This window comes from Miniopterus schreibersii, assembly GCF_964146895.1.
Source record: "Miniopterus schreibersii genome assembly, chromosome: 1".
NCBI lineage: Eukaryota > Metazoa > Chordata > Mammalia > Chiroptera > Miniopteridae > Miniopterus > Miniopterus schreibersii.
Window position 1 is genome coordinate 105171952 of NC_138101.1, and position 24609 is coordinate 105196560.

General features: G+C 53.6%; 1 protein-coding gene across 1 annotated transcript; it reads left to right on the top strand.

Moving 5' to 3' along the window:
- LOXL1 (lysyl oxidase like 1) lies at window positions 1–22869 on the top strand. Its single transcript, XM_081156308.1, has 7 exons — window positions 1–1447; window positions 14298–14406; window positions 17534–17671; window positions 18309–18465; window positions 19065–19160; window positions 20758–20873; window positions 22531–22869. Exons 1-7 carry the CDS (start codon window positions 325–327, stop codon window positions 22535–22537), a joined length of 1746 nt encoding a protein of 581 aa, XP_081012434.1. The 5' UTR covers window positions 1–324; the 3' UTR covers window positions 22538–22869.
- Window positions 22870–24609: the final 1740 nt, after the last annotated feature.

The following is a 24609-nucleotide window of genomic DNA, read 5'->3' on the forward strand; positions in this document are numbered from 1 at the left end:
TTATTCATTCAGAGTGGGAAAGCGCCAGCCCCAAGACCAGTCTGTGCAGGGCTGCCCAAGTGAGGCCCCCAGGCGGTCTTGCCCGGTGCCCGGCAGAGAGCCTCGTGCAACCCTGGGCACCGCCCCTGCCCTGCCCTGACCCCTTGGCCTCAAAATGCTGTCATCGGAGGAGCCGTCCCGCTCGGACCAAGGCCAGGATGGACAAAGCTAGAGCTGAGGCAGGCAAGGAGCCATCCTGTCCTCGAGGCCGTGGGAAGAGAAGCACGCATAGGGGGCCACTCCTGACAGCCTCTCCGTCCACCAGGCCTCTGCAGAGGGGCCACCATGGCTCTGGCCTCAGCCGGCTGGGAGGTGGGGGCGCTGGTGTGGGGCGCCTGCCTCTGCGTCCTGGTGCGCGGGCAACAGGCCCAGCCAGGGCAGGGCGCAGACCCCGGGCGCTGGCGGCAGCTGATTCAGTGGGAGAACAACGGGCAGGTGTACAGCCTGCTCAACTCGGGCTCCGAGTACGTTCCCGCCCGAGCTCAGCGCGCCGAGAGTAGCTCCCGGGTGCTGCTGGCTGGCGCTCCTCAGATCCCGCAGCGGCGCAGCCCAGGAGGCCCCCGGCGACGGCAGGCCCCGTCCCTGCCCCTGCCCGGGCGCGTGGGCTCGGACACTGTGCGCGGCCAAGCGCGGCACCCATTCGGCTTCGGCCAGGTGCCCGACAACTGGCGCGAGGTGGCCGTCGGGGACAGCACGGGCGTGGCACGGGCTCGCACCTCGGTCTCCCAGCACAGGGGCTCCGCCTCCTCGGTCTCAGCCTCGGCCTTCGCCACCACGTACCGCCAGCAGCCCTCCTTCCCGCAGCAGTTCCCCTACCCGCAGGCGCCCTTCGTCAGCCAGTACGAGGCCTACGACCCGGTGGCGCGGACCTACGACCAGGGCTACGTGTACTACCGCGGCGCGGGTGGCGCCGGCGCAGCGGCCATGGCCTCGGCGGGGGTCGTCTACCCCTTCCAGCCGCCCGCGCGCTACGAGGAGTACGGCGGCGGCGGCGAGGAGCAGCCCGAGTACTCGCCGCAGGGCTTCTACCCCCCGGAGAGGCCCTACGCGCAGCCGCCCGCGCCCGCCGACGGCCTAGACCGCCGCTACTCGCACAGCCTGTACCACGAGGGCGCCGCGGGCTCCGAGCAGGGCCCCCCTGACCCCGGCCCCGACGCGGCGCAGGCCACGGGCGGCGCCTACGGCGGCGACCCCCGCCTCGGCTGGTACCCGACCTATGCCAACGTTCCTCCCGAGGCCTACGTCCCGCCGAGGGCCGTGGAGCCGCAGCCCCCGTTCCGCGCGCCGGAGCCACCCTACCTGCCCGTGCGCAGCTCCGACGCGCCCCCGCCGGTGGCCGAGCGCAGCGGCTCCCAGCAAGGCCGCCTCAGCGTGGGCAGCGTGTACCGGCCCACCCAAAACGGCCGCGGTGAGTATGGTCCCCGTTTCCCAGCCCTGCGCTTTGTCCTCCTGGTCTCTGGTGCGCTGCTCCGTGTGCCTAGACCCTCCTCCGTCCGTTACCAAAGGCCCTCCCTGAGCAGCTAAGTAAGGGCCCCCCAACCCCCAATCAACAGCCCCAGTGCGTCCCACCTCCCAGCTTCCGCATCCATACATCATCAGTGCCAGCATTAGGCCGGCGGGGCTGGGCTCAGACCCTGGCTGGAGGGGCAGGGGGTGGAGGAGGAGGCACCTCTCAGGCCTGGCTTGGGTCATTTGGGGACAAAGGGCAGGAGCCCTTCTCGGTGCCTCTTCCTCATTCTAATCAGGGCAAGTCCTCCACCCTTGAAGATGCCCCTATGTCAGCCTCACCGGGTGAAGTAGGGAACAAAGGGTCAGGAAGACCTCTGGAGGTGTGGCAAGTTCACAGTCACTGGACTATGTGAGCTTGGCCCCAATGAGCAGGAGGTTAGAGGGGAAGCTCTTGTCCCAATCAGGAATCCAGTCTATATGACAAGAGTTCCCGCAGGGACACTAGAGAGGCACAAAATTGAAGGGACTGCCAAAAACTCAGTAATTGAGATAAGTAATATTTAATGCATTTTTTATATCAAAACAGTGCAAAAATTTCACGATGAACAAAATATCCCGATTTTCTACAGTACCTATAATGGTATCATGCCAAGCCATATAGGAGCCTAAGGTAAACTGAAAAATCAGGAATCCTTATACTGTCTTTATTTGAAATTTTTATATTTTGTTCATCACACAGATTTTTTGCATTGATTTTGATTTTTTTAAATATTGCATCAAATATTACTTCTCTTGATTACTGAGTTTCGTACTCCAGGCCAGCCCATCCTAGTCCTGGCCCTGAGGGAGAGTCTTAGGAGGCCACTGTGGATGGGCTTCCCTCTGTCTTTTTGGGGGTGGAGGGATGAAGATATGACTTGGGAAGGCCCAAGCCATCTGCACACAAGGACACAGTGCAGGGGGCAGCCTTCCTTCTTCAGATGGACAACTCCTCATGTGCTATTAGCATGTGGGCTACTGTGCCAAGGACCTGCTAGTAGTCTGGCCAGGGCTAGCCAGCTATTGGTCCATCCTCTACTGTCTTAGAATTCCACTTCCTGCTTCTGTCTTGGTCAAGGTTTTCCATTCAGTCTCCAATGCATATGTGGTCCACTCCTGCCATGCCTCTTTCAGGCTACAATCAGTGCCCTGATTCTCTGCTGCACACTGAGGTTGGCGTGCCAGCCTGCCAGACGAGGGCTAAAGCCTTTGGGCCCAGAGGCTCAGTTGCTGCTCCCCCAGCCTTTGCTCTGCTGCCTCTGTCAGCACAGGGACTGCTGCCGTGTCTTCAGCCATACTGACCTTGGGTGAGAGGCTGCTGCTGAGGCAGGGGTTGGGGTGAGGGTGGTGCTCTTGTCTCCCTAGGGGCTACTGGAACCCAAGGCTAGGTCTCTCGAGAAGAGTGTCCCCACTGGTAGCACATCCAAGGCATAGAACTCAAGTTGGGTGCTGATTCCCAGCTTGAGAATCTGCAGGAGCTAGGAAAGGACCGAGATGGAGGGCCCTCTGTGATGTGATGAAGGGTGCATCCTTGTGGTCCTCACTGTGACTTGTAGCACCTGAGCATCAGCTGTTCCTAGAGTTCCTTGGAGAAGAGGATGTTTTGCTATAAGGTGCTAAGTTTTTGTGGTGGCTTTCCTTAGAATGCAAGACCACAGAGTGGGGCTCAGCCAAAAAGCACCCCACCTCTGGGCAGAGGAGAAAACTGAGACCTCAAATTCCATAGCACTGCTGATAGAGCCAAGCATGGGACTGGATGTATGTACTCCAAACCAGTGAGTGTTCTAGGGCCCCTTTTTGGCCTGTCAGTTTTTAAGGTTCAGAAGGGGACCTGCGAGGATAAGGCCATGTCTGGAGTGGAGGTGCTTGCTACTTAACAGGGCCTCTGGCCATTGCCCCTGAGCCCCACTGTTCATTTGGATTAAAGACATTTCTCCTCTAAAGGTAGCATGCTAGAGGCCAGGCAGAGTGTGCTGGTATGCACCAAATTTAGGCCTTGCTCTGGGAGGCACAGCAAAGAGGGCATCTCAGTACTGTGATTCTGCAGGCATTGGTGGATGGACTAGGGGAGGTCAGAGGAGGAGTCTGACCTGCACTGTTGCAAGGAATGGCCATCAGCACCCTCCCCTGGTCATGAAGGGGATGGTGTGTGGGGTGGGACTGTGGGGAGCGCAGGGTAGTTTGGGGCTCAGAGAGGGAGAACTACCTTCTCTCCCATCATTGGTTCCTCCTTCTTACCCTGCTAGGCCAGGACCATGGAAAATCCCAGTTCAGGGAAGGCCAAGTCTTGTTCTTTAACTCAGACCCCCAGGCTTGGTGTGGGAGTCCAGGGCAGATTCTCCAAAGCTGACCTCATTCCTCCTGGCCACACACCCAGGGGTCTGAGGCCCGGTGCTGGCAGCCTGAGTGTGTGGGCGTGGATGTGTCCTCACAACACTAAACACATGTGCACACCACCCTCGTCCCTCTGTGTCTGGGTGGTTTCCAAGTGCCTGTCCAGAACCCAGTTTCTTCCTGGTGCGCCTTGACCCTCTCCCTCCCACCCAGGGCAGGGGTGCCCAAGGACATCCGACTCTGAAATGTGTAACTGGATGGAAGACTAGGAAACAGAGGCTCAGAGAGGGTGACATACTTTTTCTGGCTCTCCACAAATCCATGCAGAGTTCTGGAGGGTGGCCACCTGCTTCCCAGGCCCAGTTGCGTCCCCTTCACTGTGTCTCTCTCCCACTGCCAGGGCCTCCTCTCCCAGCCTCCTTGCCCCCACTTCTGCCTCCCCACAGCCTCAGCTTCTCTGAGCTGGTGGTCTTAGTGGTGACTCCAGAAGACCACAGCTCTTCTCCTAGGCCCCCCCTCCACACACACCCTTTGCCTGATTCATCAGCTCTGACAATCCTATGAAAGTAACATGGAGCAGGCTGCCCAGGCCGTCCTCCCAGGACATCTCTCAGGACCTCACCAGCCTAACCTGACATAGGTCTTTCAGCCCTGTCTTCACACAGCCAGTCAGAGGTTAGGAGAGAGTTGTGGTTGCCTCCTCCCTGGTCCCCTGGTCCCCTGGTCCCCTGATCCCCGCCTCTCTCTCGCCAGTCCATCCTACACATGGGACAGATAAATCTTTGCATTGCTAACCATGCTACTCTCCTGCTCAACAAGGCCCTTTGGCTCCCAAAGCCTTCAGGACAAAATCTAATGCCTTGGTCTGTGGCTCCAGAACCTTGAGGTACCTCCTTCCTCTCCCCTCCTCCTCCTCCCTCTCTCAGGCCTCTGAAGCCCCCATGGGGACTCTGCTACAACTAGGCCTAGAGGTTTCCTCTCCCTCCACACCTGGGTGTTTCTGGGGTACTCACCTCTCCATCCAGTGCCCTGCACTCAAGAGGCCATACAGGGTTCCTTAGTCCCTAAGAGCAGCCCTAGCTCCCTGCCCACACACCTACTGTCTGCCCCTCCAGGTCACCTGCCCACCTCCTCAGGACTTGAAGTAGATGCAGGGAAGGACAGAAGCAGTCTCCCCAGGCAAGCATCCAGAGTTAGAGTCCCAAGGCAGAGATGACGGTAATAACGTGGCCATTTGCTGAAGAACACCTACTGAACTTAGTGGTTTCAATGTTTAATTTTCATTCACCCTCACAGCCTCCCAGAGAGGTGGAGATGATGGTCCTCTGGTACAGATGAGAAAACTGAGATTTAGGGAGGTCTCACTGCTAGATGCAGCTGAGCCAAAGTTCAAACTGAGCCTGTCACCTCTGCATTGCACAGAGATGAGCCAGGAAGAGCCTCCCCCCCCCCCCCCCCCCCCGCAAACCAGGCAGGCAATGAGAGAGCCTGGGCCTCCACCACCAACCTCCCCTCTCTGGGCCTCAGTTCCCCCAGCTGCAGCAGGGGAGGGGGATATTTACACTAGCATCTGTTCGGTACTTTACATAGCACCCTTTTTAATTCCTGCAGCAATAATGAGTCAGGTACTGTCATTCATCCTATTTCATAGATAAGATGATAGACTCACTTGCTGATTTTCACACAGCCTCTTAGTAGTGAAACCAGGATTCGAGTCTGTGTGACTTCAAATATCATACATTATTATTTAATTTTTGTGTATTCTTGCTTACCCCGCACACTTTATCTGTTTGCTCATTTATTTGGTCAATCAACAGATATTTGATTGTCAACTGTGTTCCAGGCAGTGGTTGTGGCAGGATGAGATGGGTCAGTGAGTGCACAAGGCTTTGGAAGTGAAGAGTCCCTCAGCAGTGTGGTGCTAGAGCCTTGTCATCCTCACTCCAGACTCTAGACCTTGACTTAACAAACACTTATCTAGTGCTTCCTTAGTGCCTAAACTGTTCTGGGAGCTTTACAATTAGAGCCGCTTAACTCTCATAACAACCCAAGGTACTATTATTATTATCCCCGTTTTGCAAATGAGGAAACGGAGGCCCTCAGAGATTGACTTGCCCAAGATCATATAACTGGCGACTAGTAGAGCCAGAATCGCAGTTCAGCACTCCTTCCTCCTTCCCTGAAGTTGTCTCAGTGCTCCTTCAGAAAGAAATGGAGTCTTCAGGCCAGGAAGCTGTCATAAAGGGTCAGATGGGCTGTGGAGACAGGGACCTGGGTCCTCCTCCTAATTACTTTTGACAGTTAAATGCCACTAGTGTGGGAACAAACAAGTGGTGTCCTGGCAGCCTCATCTTAGGCAGACTTCCTGTCTCTCTTCTCATCCATTTGAGGGGTCACATCGTCTCTCCCCTGGTATCAAAATGGACCATCCCTGCAAGAAGAAACAGCTCCTATTTTAAATAATAATAATAGCAGCTGATCTTTACTGAACACTTACCATGTACCAGACACTATGCCAAGTAGTTTATTTTTATTTTCTCATTTAATTCCCCCAGCAACCTTGTGACATATATAGTTTTATCACCCCCATTTTACAGACCAGAAAAGAGACTAGAGAAGTTCAGTAACTCATCCAAGGTCTCAGAGCTCATCAGTGGCCAAGCTTGGACCCAGGCTGACTCTACCCCACTGAACTCCCCATATGGGAAGGATATGTCTTCGTGTTCATTGTTTCTCTCAGGTCTAGATTCCCTGAAAAACCAACTTTTGGATTTTTACCTTGAATCCACAGGTGCCACAGAGCCTTTTTGGGGTGATGGCCAAGCAGGGTGGAGAGTCGTTAGGACCTACAGGCACCAGGCTACTGCAGCACTTGACCTGGGAGCTCTGGCCTTTTGTCCCCCTCCTCCCTCTCTCCTAACCCTAGAGGCCCCTATTTCAATGTCCTCTCAGCTCTGAAGGGGCACCTCTCCCCAGCAGTCCCAGCCTGATCCCACCCTACTCCTGTCCAAGCCAAGAACACACGGAAAGCTCTTCAGGGCAGCGGCTGGAATGGCAGGAGAGGAAGAGCTGGGATAGCTGGAGATGAGTGGTCGGCCCAGGCAGCCCACACCTGCTTTCAATTCCCATACAAGCATTCTTGCTAAGCAGCTGTCAGAAGGGCTACGGAGGGAGCCTGGAAGGAGAGGTTAGGTCTTGTCCCGTCCTCTGCCCTGACCTAATGGCCTCCTTGCTGCAGGCAGCTGGACCCAGAGGGCCTTTATTTCTGGATTTAGAATTATAGGGCCAGGATTGGGCCGGGGTTCCTCTTCCCCTTGCTGATGGCACTTAGAAATCAGACATTTCAGTATCACCTGGAAATGGGTGATACTGGTGTCAGAACTCCAGAGCAGAAGGGACTCGGGTGGAGAAGACATGGCTGGAGAGGCCTGTGCCATCAGGAGACAACCCACCCTTCTTCCTGCTTGTGAGCCAACTGGTACCATGACCTTTTGCCAAAGAAAGGACTTTTGGAGTCAGTCCCAGCCTTTGCTTGATAATGAAGTCTGTGCTTCCACTGGCAGGTGCCACCAGACCCTTTGTGGGGGGCAGGTGTTTGTGCACATGCTCACCAAGGGTGTATGGCTACCAGGCCCTGAGCTGAGTATAGGGAACCCATCCCTATCCTCACCGAGGTCTCAGCCCAGCAGCAAGAAACCAGGCACACAGGATGCAGTGACCCAAGGCCACCTCCATCTTGCCTGTCTCTCTAGTTCCCAGACCTGCTGTGCACTGAGACCTGGGCCCACAGCTGGGCTGCAGGCAAAGCAGAGCCCCACCCACTCCCAGGTGCTCTGTCTGGCTGATCATTTCATGAGGACATTCAGCCATTCAACAATATTATTAGCACCTTACTATGTTCTGGGCAGTGGTCTAGAGCTCGGTATTCATTAGAGCAAAGAAAGATAAAATTTTTGTAATTGTGGATCTTATATTTTCATGCGTAAGCATAATAAATAGGTAAATAATAGAAAGTGGTAAGTACTGTGGAAAAAATATAGATACATAAGGGACATCTGGAGCTTGGGGGAGTAGGTTGCAAAGGTGGTAAGGGTAGGTCTCATGAGGTGACATATGAGCAGAGACTTTGACTGGAATGAGCGAGCTATGCAGCTCTCTGTGGGAAGAATATTCTAGATAGAGGAAACAGCCAGTGCAGAGGCCCTGAGGCAGGAGTTCCCTGGGGTTTTCAAGTATGTGCCAATGGGGTTAGAGCAGAATGGAATGGGAGTGGGGGCATAATAGGAGACAGGCCAAAGAGGTATCAGGCCCAGACCATGGAGGGATTTGTAGGCCATTGTTAGAACTTTGGCTTTTATTCTTCATGCATGGGGGAGCTACTGCAGGGTTTGAGCTGAGCAGTGACATTGAAACAGAGCCCTGACTGCTATGCTGGGAATGGACAGTGGGAAGGTAGGCAGGAGACTGAGAGGAGGCTGGTACAGAGATCCAGGCAGAGATGATGGCAACTGGGCAGGGTGGCAGCAATAGAGATGATAGGAAGTCAGATTCGGGATGTATTCTGGAGATAGAGCTGATGGGATTTCCTGATGGACTAGATGTGTGGTGTAAGAGAAAGAGAGGAGTCAGGTATAACATGAAGGTTTATGGCCTGTGCAGCTGGAAGGATGGAGTTGTTAGAAGCTGAGATGGGAAGGCTATGGGCTGAGTGGGTTTTGTAAAAAAGGTAAAAAGTTCAGGTCACTGTGAAGCATCCCAGGGGCAGAGAGGGAACTCAGGGGACTGCAGCATCCAGGAAGACTTCTGGAGGTGTGGCCAGGGGCACTGAGCAGGGCCTGCAAAGGTGGGAGGGTGGGAGGGCAATGAGGTGTGCAAGGAGGAGGCTAAAGGTTTGGCCAGAGGGGTAGGTAGCTGACCTCCCTAAGGTTAGCCTCCTCCCAGCTCAGCCCCATCTGCTTCCTGGGCAGTTTGCTCAATTAAACAAACACTCACAGATCCCCTCTTCTGAGTCGGGCCTGCCACACAGAGGAGTGAGGTTGTCACTGCTACTGGACTGTGCCTCCCAGTTGGGAGGGGGCAGCAGACATGTGCTGGAAAGGGGGCACAGGGTGATGGCGGAGGGGTGGTCAAAACTGACAAGGCAGGCTTTGGCCTAAAGACTGTGAGGTCATAGCTGGCCTGTGCGTGTCTGTATGTGTGTGTGTGTGTGTGTGTGTGTGTGTGTGTGTGTGTGTGTGTGTGTAGTAGAGAATTCCAAGACAAGGCACCGTGGTGTCAGAGGCCAGGGCAGAAAAGGTCAGCTGTGCTAAGTAGATGTCTACGGGTCCTTAGGGTTAAGAGATCTGAAAGGTTGGGTTAAGTAAGGCTAGAGCAACAGAGGCCTTAGCTGCCACTTTGAGAAGTTTGGGCTTGATTCCATAGGCAGTGGGGAGCCATTGAAAGTTCTGGGCTTGATTTTATGGCTATCATAGCTCCTTTGCCTGGGCTGCAATTGACCCTTCATGGTGGGGCACAGAGGACCCTGCAGCTACCTTGCCTGGTGTGGCACTGCCAGGCCGGTGATGACAATTTAATGTTCTCATTTTTAGATGATAACTTCATAGGGCACAGAGCTGTCAGCTCCCACCCTGGAGGCCCTCTTGGCTCATCTTTATTCAAGGCTGTGCTTTGTGAGCATTCTGCTTTCCTTTAGGGGCTCCTCTGGAGCCTAGCTGCATGAGCCAGTACATCCCACTGCACACATATTTCAGAGCCCACTGCCCCATTCCTGCTGGACATTGTCTATCCTCCAGCCTGGGCTCAGGAGATTAGAGCTATTTGGCATTCCAGTCTCTCTCATCTGTTTCTCATGAGCAGGAGGCCTGGGGAGGAAAGATTTCCAAGGAGGTGGGTTTATGGAACCCATAGAAAAGGGAAGTCACCAGGGAAACAGGTGAGGTGTGGGGAAGCAGCAGGAATGTAATCACAGGCCCTCTGCTCTGGGCAGCCTTCAGGAACCACTGAGCAGGAGGGAACAGATCTCTCATGAAGCAGGAAGGATTTAGGTCAGACGTGGGCGAATTTCTTGGCTGCTAAATAATCGCCTGTAGAGGTTGTGAGAGGTCTTAGGCTTTTGCCCAAGGCTGGGGAGTAGACTGAATAGATCCTGAAAAGTATTTTAGTCTCCAAATATTTATGGAATTATCAAATTATGTCAAGGACTGGTTAGTCCAATCTCCCCGTCGTCCACATGGGGAAACTGAGCCTATGAAAAGGGAAGGGACTTGGACAATAGGGGATTGGGGCAGACTGGTCCTGAGCACATTGTGAAGGGGCTTTGGATCCCCCCACAGAGGAGGCTCTGGGGACAGAGCCAGAATGCAAAAGCTGGTCCTTGTCCTTGGCTCTGTCTTCGCTGCCCTGGAGGGTCTGACGGGCCCTCCTAGGCTGAATGACTTCCCAGACCAGCAGCTGCCTATGGAATGGCCTTGTTACCCAATTCAGTTACACCCAGCCCCTGCCTAGCCAAGCAGCCTGGCTCATCCCACAGGCCTTTGCTACCCTTTGACTCAGTGTTCCCCACCCTGGCCCAGGCTCTAAGCAGCCTGAATCCCTAAGTGCAAGACCCCATGGTCAGCATGGAAGAGTGTCCATGGCTCCAGGCCATGAGTAGAATAGAGGACAATTAGATCTGAAGAAATGGTTAGGCCTGGAGAGGGCCCAGGCCTGCCCAGGGTCACACAGAATGTCTGTGACAGAGTAGAGTAGAATCCAGGCTCTTGTCTGCCTTGTGGGAGCAGAAGGCCAGAAGCTGATGGTGACCAGGGCCTCCCTGGGTAGCCTGAGCAAGACCATCCTTCAGGTGGTTAGCCCCACCCCTGGGGGTCTATCCCAGGAGACCATATAGACTGGCCATGGGTCAGAGGGTACACACTATTTAACAGTGACAAGCAATGAACTAAATAGATCTTAAAAGTTTACATTGACTGAAAACTCAAGAATCAGAATGATATTATAAGACAATATCAATTATATACTTCAAAATGCATAAGCACTGCAGATTTTATAGAGACACAAATGGTCAAGGGCCTATCTAAGGGTCAGGGGTGAGGATGAAGGTTAAAAAATTTTATTACAAGAGAGGAGCCTTGCATCGGCCAGTGATAATGGTTAATTTGCTCTGAAATGAGAATTATGATTAATTCCATTTTCCGCATTCATAAAAACGAGAGTCTCCAGGAAAAGTTCTCATTGGAACCCACTTAATATAGTGTCCAGTGCCACGTCCAAGGGCTGGATTACTCCATACATTCTGAATAAGAGATCCCAGCCCCTCTTCAAATCCATAGCTTGACTGTGGTGATATACATTTGTTAAAACTTGTCAGGCTGTACACCTAAAATCTGTACATTTGAATGTGTGTAGATTAAATTTCAAAAGTGTTCATTTTTATTAAAAAAAGAATGGCCCTAGCTGATTTGGCTCAGTGGTTAGGCCTGCAGACTGAAGTGTCTCGGGTTTGGTTCTGGCCAAGGGCACTTACCTCCTCGGTTGCAGGCTCAGTCTGGGCGCATTTGGAAGGCAACCAATCGATGTGTCTCTCTCACATTGATGTTTCTCTCTCCTCTCTCTCTCCTCTCTCTCTCTCTCTCTCTCTCTCTCTCTCTCTCTCTCCCCCACACACACACACTCTCTCTGAAAAAAATGGAAAAAATATCCTCGGGTAAGGATTTAAAAAAAATTTTTTTAAAAAGAATGACAAGAGGAGTTCTGGGAGGGGTTCAGGACCTGGGATCTCCTGGAGCTGCCCCAACTCCCTGTGTGACTATGGTAAATTCATTGCCTTTTTAGAGCCTCAGTTCCCTCTAGCACCTCCATGTGCCCTAGTGTCCTGTGGGGTACAGGGTGAGGAACATGCTTGTGGATGATGGAACAGTAAAGTATAGTGGGCCCTCCATATCCAGAGATGGGGCTGGCAGATAAAGAGGGCTGACTAAGGGACCTGAGCATCTGTAGATTTTGGTATCCTTGTGGGGTGGTCCTGGGACCAATCCTCCTTGGATACTGAGGGATGACTATATTACCCTGCTAATCATTAAAGAAGCTTACCTGACAGAGTCCCTTGGGATTGGCAGTCCGTCAACCCCTGCAACATGGGGATGGGAGATGGGGGGGCCTTCTCTGCCAATGGAAGCGAGGGCACCTGCCTGGACCTGAGATTTCTCAACAATAAGAGGAAGAAGACCACCTGTGGCCAGGGTCAGGGCTCATTGTAACCAGCAGCTCAGAGGTGTCTGCACACATGTAGTACTCCACAACCACCACCACCACCCACCACCCCGCCATGGCTCTGGGGTTATTTAAAAAACTGACCACACTCAGTTACAATAAAAAAGGATTGATGATATCAAAGCAACTCCTTTTAAGGTGTTTTTTTTCTCTTAAGTACCACATTTTAGTCTATAATCTGGGGACAAACTGTAATGAGTCTGGGGTTCAGAGCTGTTGATAGGTATTAGACCTCAGTGTGTGGCTAGGATTAGGGCTTAGTATAGGACCAGGGTCACGGATCAGTGAGAGGTCTGGAGTGGCATTAACCCTCGCTGGCCCTGAATACCCCTGGCCTCTTACCCAGCAGGCTCTTCTACTTCCCCAGACTGCACAGTTAGCTCATGAACTGGCCTAGAGAGGAAGGGTCAAGCCAGAAAAGCTTTGTGGAGCCATCTGTTCAGTGTTTATTAAAACCAGGCCTGGGATGGGGGTGGCAGCTTCTAGGGCCAAATGCTGGGTCTCATGAGGCTTCAAGCCCAACTGACCCACCCTCACATGTTGCTGAAGGACGGGGGATGATTCCTGTCTTCCTCACCTCTCCCCCAGAAGCTTTTAGGAACCAGTGGGTGAGAACCAGCTGGACACCAAGGTGGCCTCTTGCTTCGAGGGCATGAGGATCCCTGGAAAATGACTGCAGGCATTCCTGGGGGCTTGAGTAATGGGACCTAGGCTGGCCAAGATGGCCCCACCAGCCAGGAGCCGCTTCATCCTCACCCACCCTTGTGCTCCAAGCTTCCTCTTCATTCCAAGGCCGTGAGGTCACACTGGCTGCCTGGACCCAGTCCCCACATAAGGCTGGGGCCCCAGGGTGAGCCGGGGTACAGTCTGGAAGCCCAAGGGATGTGTGCAAGGGATGGTATGCAGGCAGACACCTCTGTGAATGGCTTAGAAGCCAGAGTCCCCCTCCTCTGCCTCATCTCCTGGACCTAAAAGCTGACAAGAGGGTTTTGGCAGCCAGAAGGGGGAGCTGGAAGCCTGTACACATGACAGAAGTCCCCCTGCCTTGCTTATCCCCCGAGAATAGATGGCTTAAAAGAAGCTAAGAGGAACTTATGGCCTTGTTTCATCTTTATCTGTCAGAATCCCTGAAGCCTGAGAGGGGAGGGGATGTGGAGGACCCAGCCTTGCTCCCCTTTAAGTCAGTGGCCCAGCAGGAGCCCATGCAGAGGGGTCTGGACACCTGAACTCGGTTTCTGCTAATTCCTGAAAGCTTCAATGGGAATAACTTATGTCTGAGGGGAGGGGAGAGGAGGAAGGAAGGTAGGATGGACTTGGCTCTAGCCTATCCTGGGAACAAGTGATCACAGGGGCTGGAGCAGACTCCATACTTCCCCTGGGCCCTGCAGGGGAAGGAGCCAGGTGCCCTCAGGTTGGAAGCCAGAAGCTGCAGACAGGGGAGGGCGTGGTTCTGTCTGGGGGCAGATGACAGGAAGAAAGGAATAGGGCTAGGTGCCCAGGCTGAGAATCCTGCCTAGTCAGCAGCCTGCTCTGGGGACGTGTTTTCCTTCTAGCCCATCCCTTCCTTCCCACCCCCACTTCTGCCTGCCAACATTCACCTGGCTCTTCCCACGAGCCTGCTGGGACCCAATTAGGGGCAGAAGCCCAGCACTGTCTTGGTGGTTTATGAGAAATGCTGGGTGAGGGGTGCAGAGGGTATCTGGAGGCTAACGCAGAGGCCTGGGGAATAGGACATGGAGGAAAGTGTCTCTGTCGAGAAATTACTTGGTTCATTCAGTGTTGCCTCCAGGCCCTTGTCCATGCTGTTCCCCCTATCAAGAATACCCTTCCCTCTTTGGCTTTCCACATTCTGCCCTGTCTCCCAGCTCTTACTCATGTTCCAGCTCTGCCAGGAGGTCTCAGCACTCCCACAGCATGGAGTTTGAGAGGTGAACTCCTGCTCCCTGACCTCCCTGACCCCACACCTGAACCTAGGGAGAGGGGATCACATCCCACACCTGGCTCCAGCTGGGAAGCTTCCTGAAGGAGATGACAGCCTGTGTAGAGGAAGGAGAATGGCAAAGGGTGTTTGGGGCTGGGGAGGTCTCTGGGTATTAACCATAGCCAACCTGACTCTCCTCAATGTCACACTTCCTCCCTCCCCCCTTTCTCCCACTGCCCATTCCCAGGTCTCCCTGACTTAGTCCCAGACCCCAACTATGTGCAAGCATCCACCTATGTCCAGAGAGCTCACCTGTACTCCCTGCGCTGTGCAGCAGAGGAGAAGTGCCTGGCCAGGTAAGGAGCTGAGGATGAAGCTTGGCGCATTGGGACAGTCTCTAGGAGTCACTCAGAACCCACTGGCATGCCAGCCAGGCGGCCAGGATGCCTGCAAGCCATTCGACCCTGGCCAAGTGTTTGAGCCTCTCAGGTCCTGGCCTTCCTCATCTATGAGCCTTGCCTGCCCCGAGGGAGTTGGGAGGGAAAGGGAACAAGCTGTTATCCAGCATTTGTCACTACACAAAAAAGCTGACTTTTACTGTGGCTTTTAATCTTCACATCAGCCCTGAAGGTACGTGGTGCCAGCAGGGCAGGAAACTGAGGTGCAGTGACAGGAACTAAAACTTTTCCTCTCTGAGCTGCCTATGAGAAGGTTCTTTGCCCAGCTGGCGTGGTTCAGTGGTTGAGCATCAACCTAGGATCCAGGTTTGATTCCTGGTCAGGGCACATGCCCGGGTTGAGGGCTTCATCCCCAGTCAGGGGCATGCAGGAAGCAGCCGATCAATGACTCTCTCATTATTGATGTTTCTATCTCTCTCTCCTCCCTTCCTCTCTCTGAAGTCAATAAAGACATATTTTTTAAAAAGAAGAAAAAAAAAGGTTCCTTGTGGAGGGCCCAGGTTCCCAGTGGAGGGCCCAGGTTCCCAGTGTTCCTACGAGGACCACAGAGTACAGGTGTGGCTGTGGCTGGCCCAAGCTGTCTGCCGGGATCACAGCAGGGACAGTGGGCATGGGTGACAAAGAGGCCTCAGTTATGTGTGGCACCAGAGAGGGAAAAGAGACTATTTACATGACCCCAAAGGTGAGTACAGCCAACTCTCCATTATTCCTGGGTGATTCTGCCTCCTGCAGAGCTGGCTTCTAACTTTATTAACAGTGAATATCCTGTTCAAATGTGTATGCTTTGGGAACATCTCCCTGTGCTAAAGAATTAGTTAAATATTACATTGACCTACTTCTTTTGTTGACATTTCTCTATGCTGGAAACACCTGGTTTTCTTAATTACTTGCTTTTTTTGACATTTGAACTCTTTATTTATTTTTATTTTTTTAGTATCTGGAAAGCCCTTTGGAATATAAATATTTTCTCACTTAAGGAATTTCTAGTCCACTGCCACTCAGAGGAGCTGACCACAACTGTTATCTCTCTGTAACAAGATAAGGAGCTTGCACCAAGATGTAGCTCAACTCACTGCTTCCTTCATCAAGAAAATCTGGCTTTAAAAAATGAAGTGTGATTAGTAATGCAGTTGATTTACATGCTGATGCAAGTTCCTTATCTCATTATAGACTGGCAACAAAAAGTGTGTGAACTGGCAACAGTCCTGGGACCACACCTTGAGTCCGCTCAGTTGTTCATGGAAAGAGAACACAGTGATAATGCTCCTGCTGATTCCTCCAACAGTAAGGAACTCACAGCCTCCATGGCAATCCATTAAGGCTGAGTTTTGAAGAGTTTGAGTCAAAACCCAACTATCACTCCATCTTCATGGAGCATTCCTTGTGTCCAGACCTGAGCTCCTGGATGGGCTGAGGAGGAGACAACCAGGCACTGTCCTGAGGGGATGTCCTGGTCCTGCCAGAGGGACCAAGTAACTGAGAGTGGGAGGAGAGCTAGCATGAACAATTTGCAGGCTAGAGCTAACTTTGTGAGTTCAGAGAAGGAGAGGTCGGCAAGGGTTGAGGCATCAGAGGAGGCTGGATGCAGAGTACAGACCTAGAAAACCCAGCAAAACTGAAGCGCTGGAGCACAAGGGCCCTTAGGAATCATCGGAGGTGTTGGTTGCAGGCTGGTGCCAAAGCACAAATGGCCAGCAGGACCTAGACAAGGGAAGGGACTTATTCCAAGTCTCATCATGAGTTTGTGGCCAAGCTGGGCCTAGAATCTTGATGGTTTCCCACAGAAGGGCAGCATTAAACTCACGGGGAAGGAGGACATTTGTTCCAACCTAGACACAGATGGATTCCAAGTCTCTTCCAGACAAGGCCAAGGGTCTTATGTCCTGGCAGAGAGGAGCCTGCAGTGCCTATTGTCCAGACATCTTCTCAGAGCAAGCTAATTCCCACAAATGGCCACCTTCTGCCTCTGGCTTTAGGACCCAGACCTTAATGAGTTTCAGGGAAGTGCCCCTGAGGCCAGCCAGGACAGCCCATCTCAGTTGGGAATTGGGGGTCAGTAAGTGAATTGGGAACAGGCAGTCTGCACCAGACCCATACCTCCTGAACAGAAAAGGGCAGGACGCTGGCCCTGAAGCCATGTAATCAGGTAGAGGTGACCTAGTGACATGGACCCAGCTTGGGGAGTATGTGGAATCACTGTTAGAGCTCACAAGCAGTCAAGATTTCTTTAAGTAGAGCAATCAGGTCAGACTTCCTTAAGGAGGGGACCTGAGTTGGCATAGGAGGCTATGAGTTCTGGGTCAAGCAATCAGCATGGACAAAAGCATCGATTAGCAAAAGAATTAAGTCTGTTTGAGAAACAGAGTTTGAAGCCGGAACCCAGAGAGTGTGGGGAGTGGAAGACAGGACCAGGAAAGTGACGAGGCTTTGACACTGAAAAGCCTGAACCTGTTTCTTAGGCCCACACCTGAGACATGACATACTTTAGTCACCAATTAGGGCTTTGTCTGGAGGAGGGAAGACTCAGCAGAATCTCCTGGATAGGCACATATTTATTGTGTGTGTTTTTAAAATACGTTTTTATTGATTTCAGAGAGAGGAAGGGAGAGGGAGAGAAACATCGATTGGCTGGCTCTTGCACGCCCCCTACTGGGGATGGAGCCTGCATGTGCCCTGACCAGGAATCAAACCGGTGACCCACTGGTGCATGGGATGATGCTCAACCAACTGAGCCACACTGGCAGCGCAAGATAGGTCCATTTTTAAAAAAGATCTCTAAAGATTTTTATATGACCCCACCCCCAGCAGTTTTCCCCAGCTAAGAGTCTCCTGCAGGCACCAGGGACCCTCAGAGGCTCACTGTCAGACGCGATGCTGCCAGCCTTATGGAGGGAGGGGGAGAGGCCTGAGCCTTCACCGAAACACAGGGGTCAGATGTCAGGGTCTTCAGGGACAAGTTGGCCCATTCTGGGTTTCGATATCATGGTTCCCAGTCCCACTCCGGTCTTCCCACCTGTCCCTGCAGCACAGCCTATGCCCCGGAGGCCACCGACTATGACCTGCGGGTGTTGCTGCGCTTCCCCCAGCGGGTGAAGAACCAAGGCACCGCCGACTTCCTCCCAAACCGTCCTCGGCACACCTGGGAGTGGCACAGCTGCCACCAGTGAGTGGAGCCAGTGGCCTCTCCCACCCTTCCTCTGGGCTGGAGGACTTGTGCCCCAGCTCCCCTCCCCCATTAGTGCTCCTGGTGGGGGCAGGTGCTGGTGGGAGAGCCCTATGAGGTGTTTTCTGCCAAGGATCCATCACTGGGGCAAGAGTTTCTCAGAGGAGCCTTAGTAAAAGCAGGGCTGGGAGAGGGGACATGGAAGAATCAATCTTTAAGGGATGGAAATGTCTAGAATAAAGGGCACTGCCCAAGGGAGGCCAGTGCAAGTAGTTGCCCAAAAGGAAGTGAGGAGTCCTGAGGGGGTGCTCTCCTCGGGTGAACTGGCTGGTTGGGGACAGGAAAAATGCTGCCCTGTGGGACACAGGAGACCCAGGAACCCAGACTGGTCAGGAGGCTGTGTCACAGCAGGGTCACAGGGGCCCATATCAGAAGGGGGATGGGATGGGATGGGATGGGATGGGATGGGATGGGATGGGATGGGATGGGATGGGATGGGATGGGATGGGATGGGGTGGGGTGGGGTGGGGTGGGGTGGGGCGGGGCGGGGCGGGGCGGGGCGGGGTGGGGTGGGATGGGATGGGAAGCCCTAGGGTGACTAGGCCTTCTTCTCTCTCCTCCTGTCTTGTGCCTCCAGACATTATCACAGCATGGACGAGTTCAGCCACTACGACCTGTTGGATGCAGCCACAGGCATGAAGGTAGCTGAGGGCCACAAGGCCAGCTTCTGCCTGGAGGACAGCACCTGCGACTTCGGCAACCTCAAGCGCTACGCATGCACCTCACACACACAGGTTGGGCTAGAGAAGCAGGGCAGGGGCATAGGGTGCAGGATGCTGCCCCACCCTGGGAGCTGGAGGAGCAGACAGCAATGTAGTCTGGGCCAAGCTGAAGGGCCAGTGCCAAGACCCATGGCCACTCAGCTCAACCAGAATGGTAGTCTTCTTGCCAGTCCTCGGGCCACCACAGGGCCCCTTTGGACTCTCCCTTCCAACCAGGCCCCTTCCTACGTCATTCCCAGGGTGTTTGCTCATGGAAAGAAAGAAACATTCCAACAGAGTTGAATGGCATGATGTTCCAATCGACTATTTTTCTATCCAGATCTTCCTGTCCATCTGTCTAAGCATCATAGAGTGGCCATCTATCCTCTATCCATTTCTCCCAGGCATGCCCCTTCTTCATTTGATCCCCCTAATCTGGAAATTATATCTATCATCTCTCTGGTCCATTCCCCCTGTGGGTTTAGGGAGGGGCAGTCCCACTCTAAGCAGCTGCCCTAGACCAGGGTCAGGGCAAAGCACAGAGGAAGGAGGGCCCTTGGCTGCTGGACTAAGCATGAGGGGTGCTGAGGAGTATGTAGCACCCTACCCTCTACTCTTGTCCCTGTTCTCAGGGCCTGAGCCCAGGCTGCTATGACACTTACAACGCGGACATCGACTGCCAGTGGATTGACATAACTGATGTGCAGCCCGGGAACTACATCCTCAAGGTGGGCCTCCCAGTCTGGGGCACCCCCTCTAGCCTGATGCTCACATCAGTGTCCCCACCTCTGAGATATGCTTCAGCTCCTGGGCACGTTCCCCTCTTCCCAGCAGCTGAGCAGAGGCACCATCTTCGGGTATCTTGCAGAGGGCTGCACTTCCCACCTGAAGGTCCTTAGCCTAGGGCAGATACAGCCTCGTTCCATAAAGACACCAAGGAACCCTGGGCCAGGTGTGGTGGGGTTAGAAGAGGGGATGAATCAGCCATGTGGTCCATCCTCCTGTCTGTGGGCAGTGAAGGGTATCTAGGAGAGGACACCACCCTCTGAGAGAGACCTTCAGCTCTTCACAGTGACCCCTGCAAAGCCAGGGGCTCCTGTGACCAAAAGTCCCTTCCAGCCTAAACTCCACATCCAATGCTCGCTTGCTTAAATGCCCCTTCCCTTGGTGGGGGGCAAGTAGAAAAGCATATTAAGGACCCACTACCCAGCGTGATATACCCCTGCACAGGCTGGGCAGGGCTGAGTTGTCATGACCTCAACTGGGGAAGGCAAATCTCAGCCTCCTCCACACAGGTGTGAAGTGAAGGCGGGGTCATTGTGCCAGGTCCCCCGGACCCACTGTTCCACACAGAAGTTCAGAGGAGGAGCAGTGAAGACAGGCTTGGGAGGCGGCTTTAACCTGCATGAAGATGGCTACTAGGGCGCCGCGGTCAGAACATAGCAACCTATCCTGAGTGCCTCTCGGCAAGCTCCATGGGCCTCTCTTCACCTCACCCAAGAGCAAGGGTTGTCAAGGGTATTCTGTCCTTCCTTCCTTCATCCACTCACCAAACATGTACAAAGGATCCTCTGAGTTCTGGGTGCTGGGGATTCAACTCACATTAGCTATACACAGTTCCCACCCTTAAGGAATGTACGAGGACTTAAAAGTAATATCCTTCCATCTGATCCTAAATGCTCTGCTGTATTTGCTGGATGCAGTCTACCCTAGTGAACCACCCCACCCGCGCAATAATTCAATATTTGAAAGGCTTCCTTGTGTCTGGACAGCTCTCCTTCAGACAAAAAGTACAGGTTATGCTTGGGCCATCATCTCAGTGAGTGTTGGGCACCCTGGGCTCCAGGGCAGGGGATGCCACCTGGCATCAGACAAGCCTTCAACAGGTCATGTAGATGGGCATGGTGGTGAAAGGGTGTGAGCCTCAGAGTCCAGAGACCAGGCGTGAGATCTCTGCTTGGCCCCTCATCCCTGCTGTGTTCCCGGTGGCAGTCACTCAGCCTCTGTGACCCCCAATGCCCCGTGCTGAGGGGCCCATCTGCCTGGGCTCTGGCTCTGGGGAAGTTCACATCTTCTAATAAGGGTGATCTGATGTGTTCTTTGACTGTCTCTTCTCTCCTCCCTCTGTCTCTCTGCATCTCCCCATGTCTCTCCATCAGTGTATCTTTGTCTCTGTGTCTCTTCATCTCATGTGGTCTTTCTTCAACTCCCTGTCTTCCTCTCCTTGTCTCTTCTGTGTCTATCTGTCTGCCTCTCCACCATCTTCCCTGGTGACCAAGTGAAGCACAGCCCCCTGACCAGACCTTTACTCTGCCCCCACTTCAGGTGCACGTGAACCCTAAGTACATTGTTTTGGAGTCTGACTTCACCAACAACGTGGTGAGATGCAACATCCACTATACAGGTCGCTATGTTTCTACGACAAACTGCAAAATTGTCCAGTAAGTGCTCCCCCGCCGCCTCCCTGCCCCAGCCCCTTTCCTACATGGGGAGCAGGCTGGCCACACGAAACACATAAGATACCTGCACTTTGGGTCACATCAATCACCAAACTCGGTTGCGATTGGGCCCAGCCCACAGGCTGAGATGGAGGAGCCTTGTCTGTGCCAGCCCCAAGCTGAGTTCCCACGGTGGGGCTCAGGCTGCACTGCTGATCTGTGATGCAGCTCCCTACGATTTCTCAAGTGGGAACCAGCAGGAGGCAGCATTGTTGGGTGGACGTTCACAGGCTCTGCAATCCTACTTCTGTGACTTCCTCGCTCTGTGACACTGAACAGTTCACCTCACTTCTCTGAGCTACTTTTCTCAACTGGGAAATATAAAATAGGCATTTTTTATATCCCAGTAGGCTTCTGAGGAAATTTAAAGGCCTTATGTCTGAGTATTCGGGAACCTTTCACAGTAGCACTCAGTGAATGGTATCTATGATGATTAGTGTCCTTATCAAGTAGATTGAATTAAACAGTCCCAGATTAGAAGTGATTGTGGTTGGAACGAGCCATCATCAATCCCCTGACCCCACCGTTGAGTTGATAAACTCTGAGCTCAGGCCTTTGGCACATGGCTCTTGGGCAGGGTCCTCAGCTGTTGCTGCCCGACGCTGGCTGTCCTCAGCCTCTCTCCTGATTCCCCACATGAAGTACTTTGCAGAGGAGGCCTTTACTTACAAGTTTGCAAAGAAACCTCACCCCCCTCCATGTGAATTTAAAATATTTGATCAGGTCAAAGCAACTCTTTTCCATTAAAAGGGTGAGAGAGAGAGCAATCCCAGAGTTTTCATCCGTCACCTGGGGGATGAATGGGAGTGAGTCCAAGGCCCAGAGAGGCCTCTTTACCCAAAAGTGAATGCTTATTAATACTTGACAGGTATGAGAGGTGGAACCTGGAACCAGGATCAGGGCTCAGTGTGTGAGCAGAGTCAGGGCTCATTTAGAGAAAGCTTTCATCCTTGGCTGCTACCACTAGACTAACTGTTTAGAGACTAACCCCCCCCCCCCACACACACACACACACAATAATACCATGTGCAGTGATTAAGTTCCTCATAAGCAGAATTAGATCAGAATTATCCAGGTCACAGAGTGTGTTTGAAACAACGAGTCCTGCCCCATCCCTAGCAACGTGGCTCTTTGGCAGGCCTGGATTTCCAGCACTTTTTCACTCCTCAGGGCCTGTCTCAGCCATTTATACTGAGGGGTCACCTAAATGGCAGAGGTTTTCTGGGAAGCAATTCTATGAAAGGAAAAGGAGGAAGGAAGAAAGGAAGGAAGGGAAGGAGGAGGAGGAGGAGGAGGAGGGAGGGGAAGGGAGGGAGGGAGGGAGGGAGGGAGGGAGGGAGGGAGGGAGGGAGGGAGGGAGGGAGGGAGGGAGAGAAAACAGGCTGGGGTATGGGGAAGGGGTGGTGCTGAGACCCTGCCCTGGGTTGGAGTCCATGAAACGCCTCTTCTTGGACCTGGGCTTAGGGGGCCCTTTCCCCAAACCCTCCCATGTGGGATCTGGCCTGTGGAGGGGAAGCCCTCAGCAGGGGAGGCAGTGGGGACCTTGCCAACAGTGGAATGAGGGGCCTACCCAGAAGCCTACCTCTCTTTCTTCCCTTAGATCCTGATCTCCAAGAAGGTGGACAGACGGCCAACCGCCCCGCTTCCCAAAGCAAGTCCTGCTTACCAGGCAGTGTCCCACCAGGACAAACCTGGTCCAAGGGGTGCAACCCCTTACCCACAGGCAGGGGCAGCTGAACACAGGGGCATCCCTCTCTGCCGGCCTCAGGGAGTGAACCTGGACCAAAACCACAGGGATTCCGGGTGCCAGGCCCAATTTCATACTTAAGTTTTCTCTACAACATTATTTTGTTGGTTGTTGGTTATTATTTTTTATATTTTGACTATACCACAGAGCAAGATTGCCCAGACCTGAGCTGAATAAAACAAGGTTTTTCTACTCTCTGGCTCTGCATATGGCCTGCCTGATGGGCCTGCCAGAGCTAGGTTGGGCTCTGGGGACAACATGGGACTTCTTTCTCCCAGCAGAACTCAGAAAGAGCAGCCACAGCCCCATCAGGACTACAGCTTGATCAAGAGGGCATCGAGCCCACTGTGGAAACCCTGAGAAGTTTACCCCCAAGCCAAGCCCTCTGTGTGGGAAGAGGGTCCCCCGGGGTGAGGGTCTCTGGTCAGTCTCCCGCCCCTTCACCATTTGCCTCCTGCAGCCTCACTCTCCCACCCTCCTCACTCTCATATGAAGGCACTCACTCTACCAGCCACTTATCCGCATATTGAACACACACTAAAGAATCAGACAGTCCCTACTCTCAGAGCTCACAGGGAACGAAGTCAGGTGCACGCCACACCTAGTGAGACAACCCCTGGGGGGACATGGAGTCTTCACATAGGAGGTGGTGTGAAGGGAAGGGATGGGGGTATACTTGGCAGAGGCTGATGGAGGTGGGAGTTGGAGGTGGAGAGAAGCCCTTGGCTGCCGTAGCCCTCACTCTCCAGCCCTGGCTGTGGTGTCCTTGAGGTCCTAGATACTGGGTCATGGCAGGAAGAAGTGGAATGGTGTGCCTCCCCTCTTCCATCCCCCTCCCATGAGCCCTCAGGATACCTCTGCACCTACCTGCCCCCTGCCAGCTCCCTGCCTCCCCAGGGGAGTAACACTAGTGGAAAAGGGCAAGAGATGTCCAAAAACCAGGGCTTGGCTCCAGGGCCCGTTCTCCTGCTCACTGGCTGTGTGACTTTGGACAAGTCATGCTACACCTTGGGGCCTTGGTTTCCTCAGCATCAAGTGGGAATGCTCCCCCGCCAGGCTTGCACGCAGAAATGGAGAGCCAGCATGCTCCGGCTACAGGGACAGGCACTGTGTGAACTGCAGGGGCTTGGACCTACCCTCCAGATCACTGTGGACCCCCGCTTGTTTGCACCCAGAGTTCCCAAAGGAGAAAGGAGCCCCCCTTTTGGCTCTCATGCAATTTATACCTCAGGGTCCTTGGTAGCAACTAAGTCTTCTGGCAGGGTGGGGAGGGAGGGCTTCTAGGAGCCATGCTGTGCTTCCAGAGGGCCCTGGCCCCAGGCCCCTGAGCCTTGGGCCACTCCCAGCCAAGGCAGCAGGATGGTGTGGAGCTTGATAGGATCAGCTCTTTCCTGGCACAGAGAGTGCGCTTCAGCCCTTCCACCCTCCCTCCAGGCTGGGCCATGAGGCCCGAAGAGAGTAGACAAAAGCCTGTCCTCCAAGGGCCATCCTGCTGCACTCACGCCCTCCTGTGCCTCCGAGATGCTGTCTTGATTCCAGCCCCACCCCTCCATTCTAAGCACCCCCAAGACTGAGCAAGGGAGGGCTCAGACATGGTCACTCTATTCTGGACTATCAGAGGGCCCTTGAGGTGGAGTCAAAAGTCCCCAATTCCCGTATCAGAAAGGAAGCCCAGAATGGGAGCCTGTCTGAGGCCACAGGCTCAGCCAGTGCTCAAGGGAGGCTCCTGGGGATTCACGGTGCTCCTGGAGGGAGGGGTAGCCTGCCTGGCTCTGGGCAGACTAGAGGGCTGAGGGGAGGAGGAGAGGAGGAGCAGGACCAGCTTCCCTGGCTGAACCAAGAAAGGGTGATTTCTTTTTTCTTTTTAATATATCTTTATTGATTTCCAGAGAGAGAGGAAGGGGGGGGGGAGAGAAAGAGAGAGAGAGAGAG

Bases quoted from the DNA above. Each gene is read 5' to 3' on its own strand.
- LOXL1 (XM_081156308.1), top strand. From the start codon at position 325: ATGGCTCTGGCCTCAGCCGGCTGGGAGGTGGGGGCGCTGGTGTGGGGC. The intron at 17,672-18,308 runs GTGAGTGGAGCC...TTGTGCCTCCAG, and splicing joins GAGTGGCACAGCTGCCACCA to ACATTATCACAGCATGGACG. The intron at 18,466-19,064 runs GTTGGGCTAGAG...CCCTGTTCTCAG, and splicing joins CATGCACCTCACACACACAG to GGCCTGAGCCCAGGCTGCTA.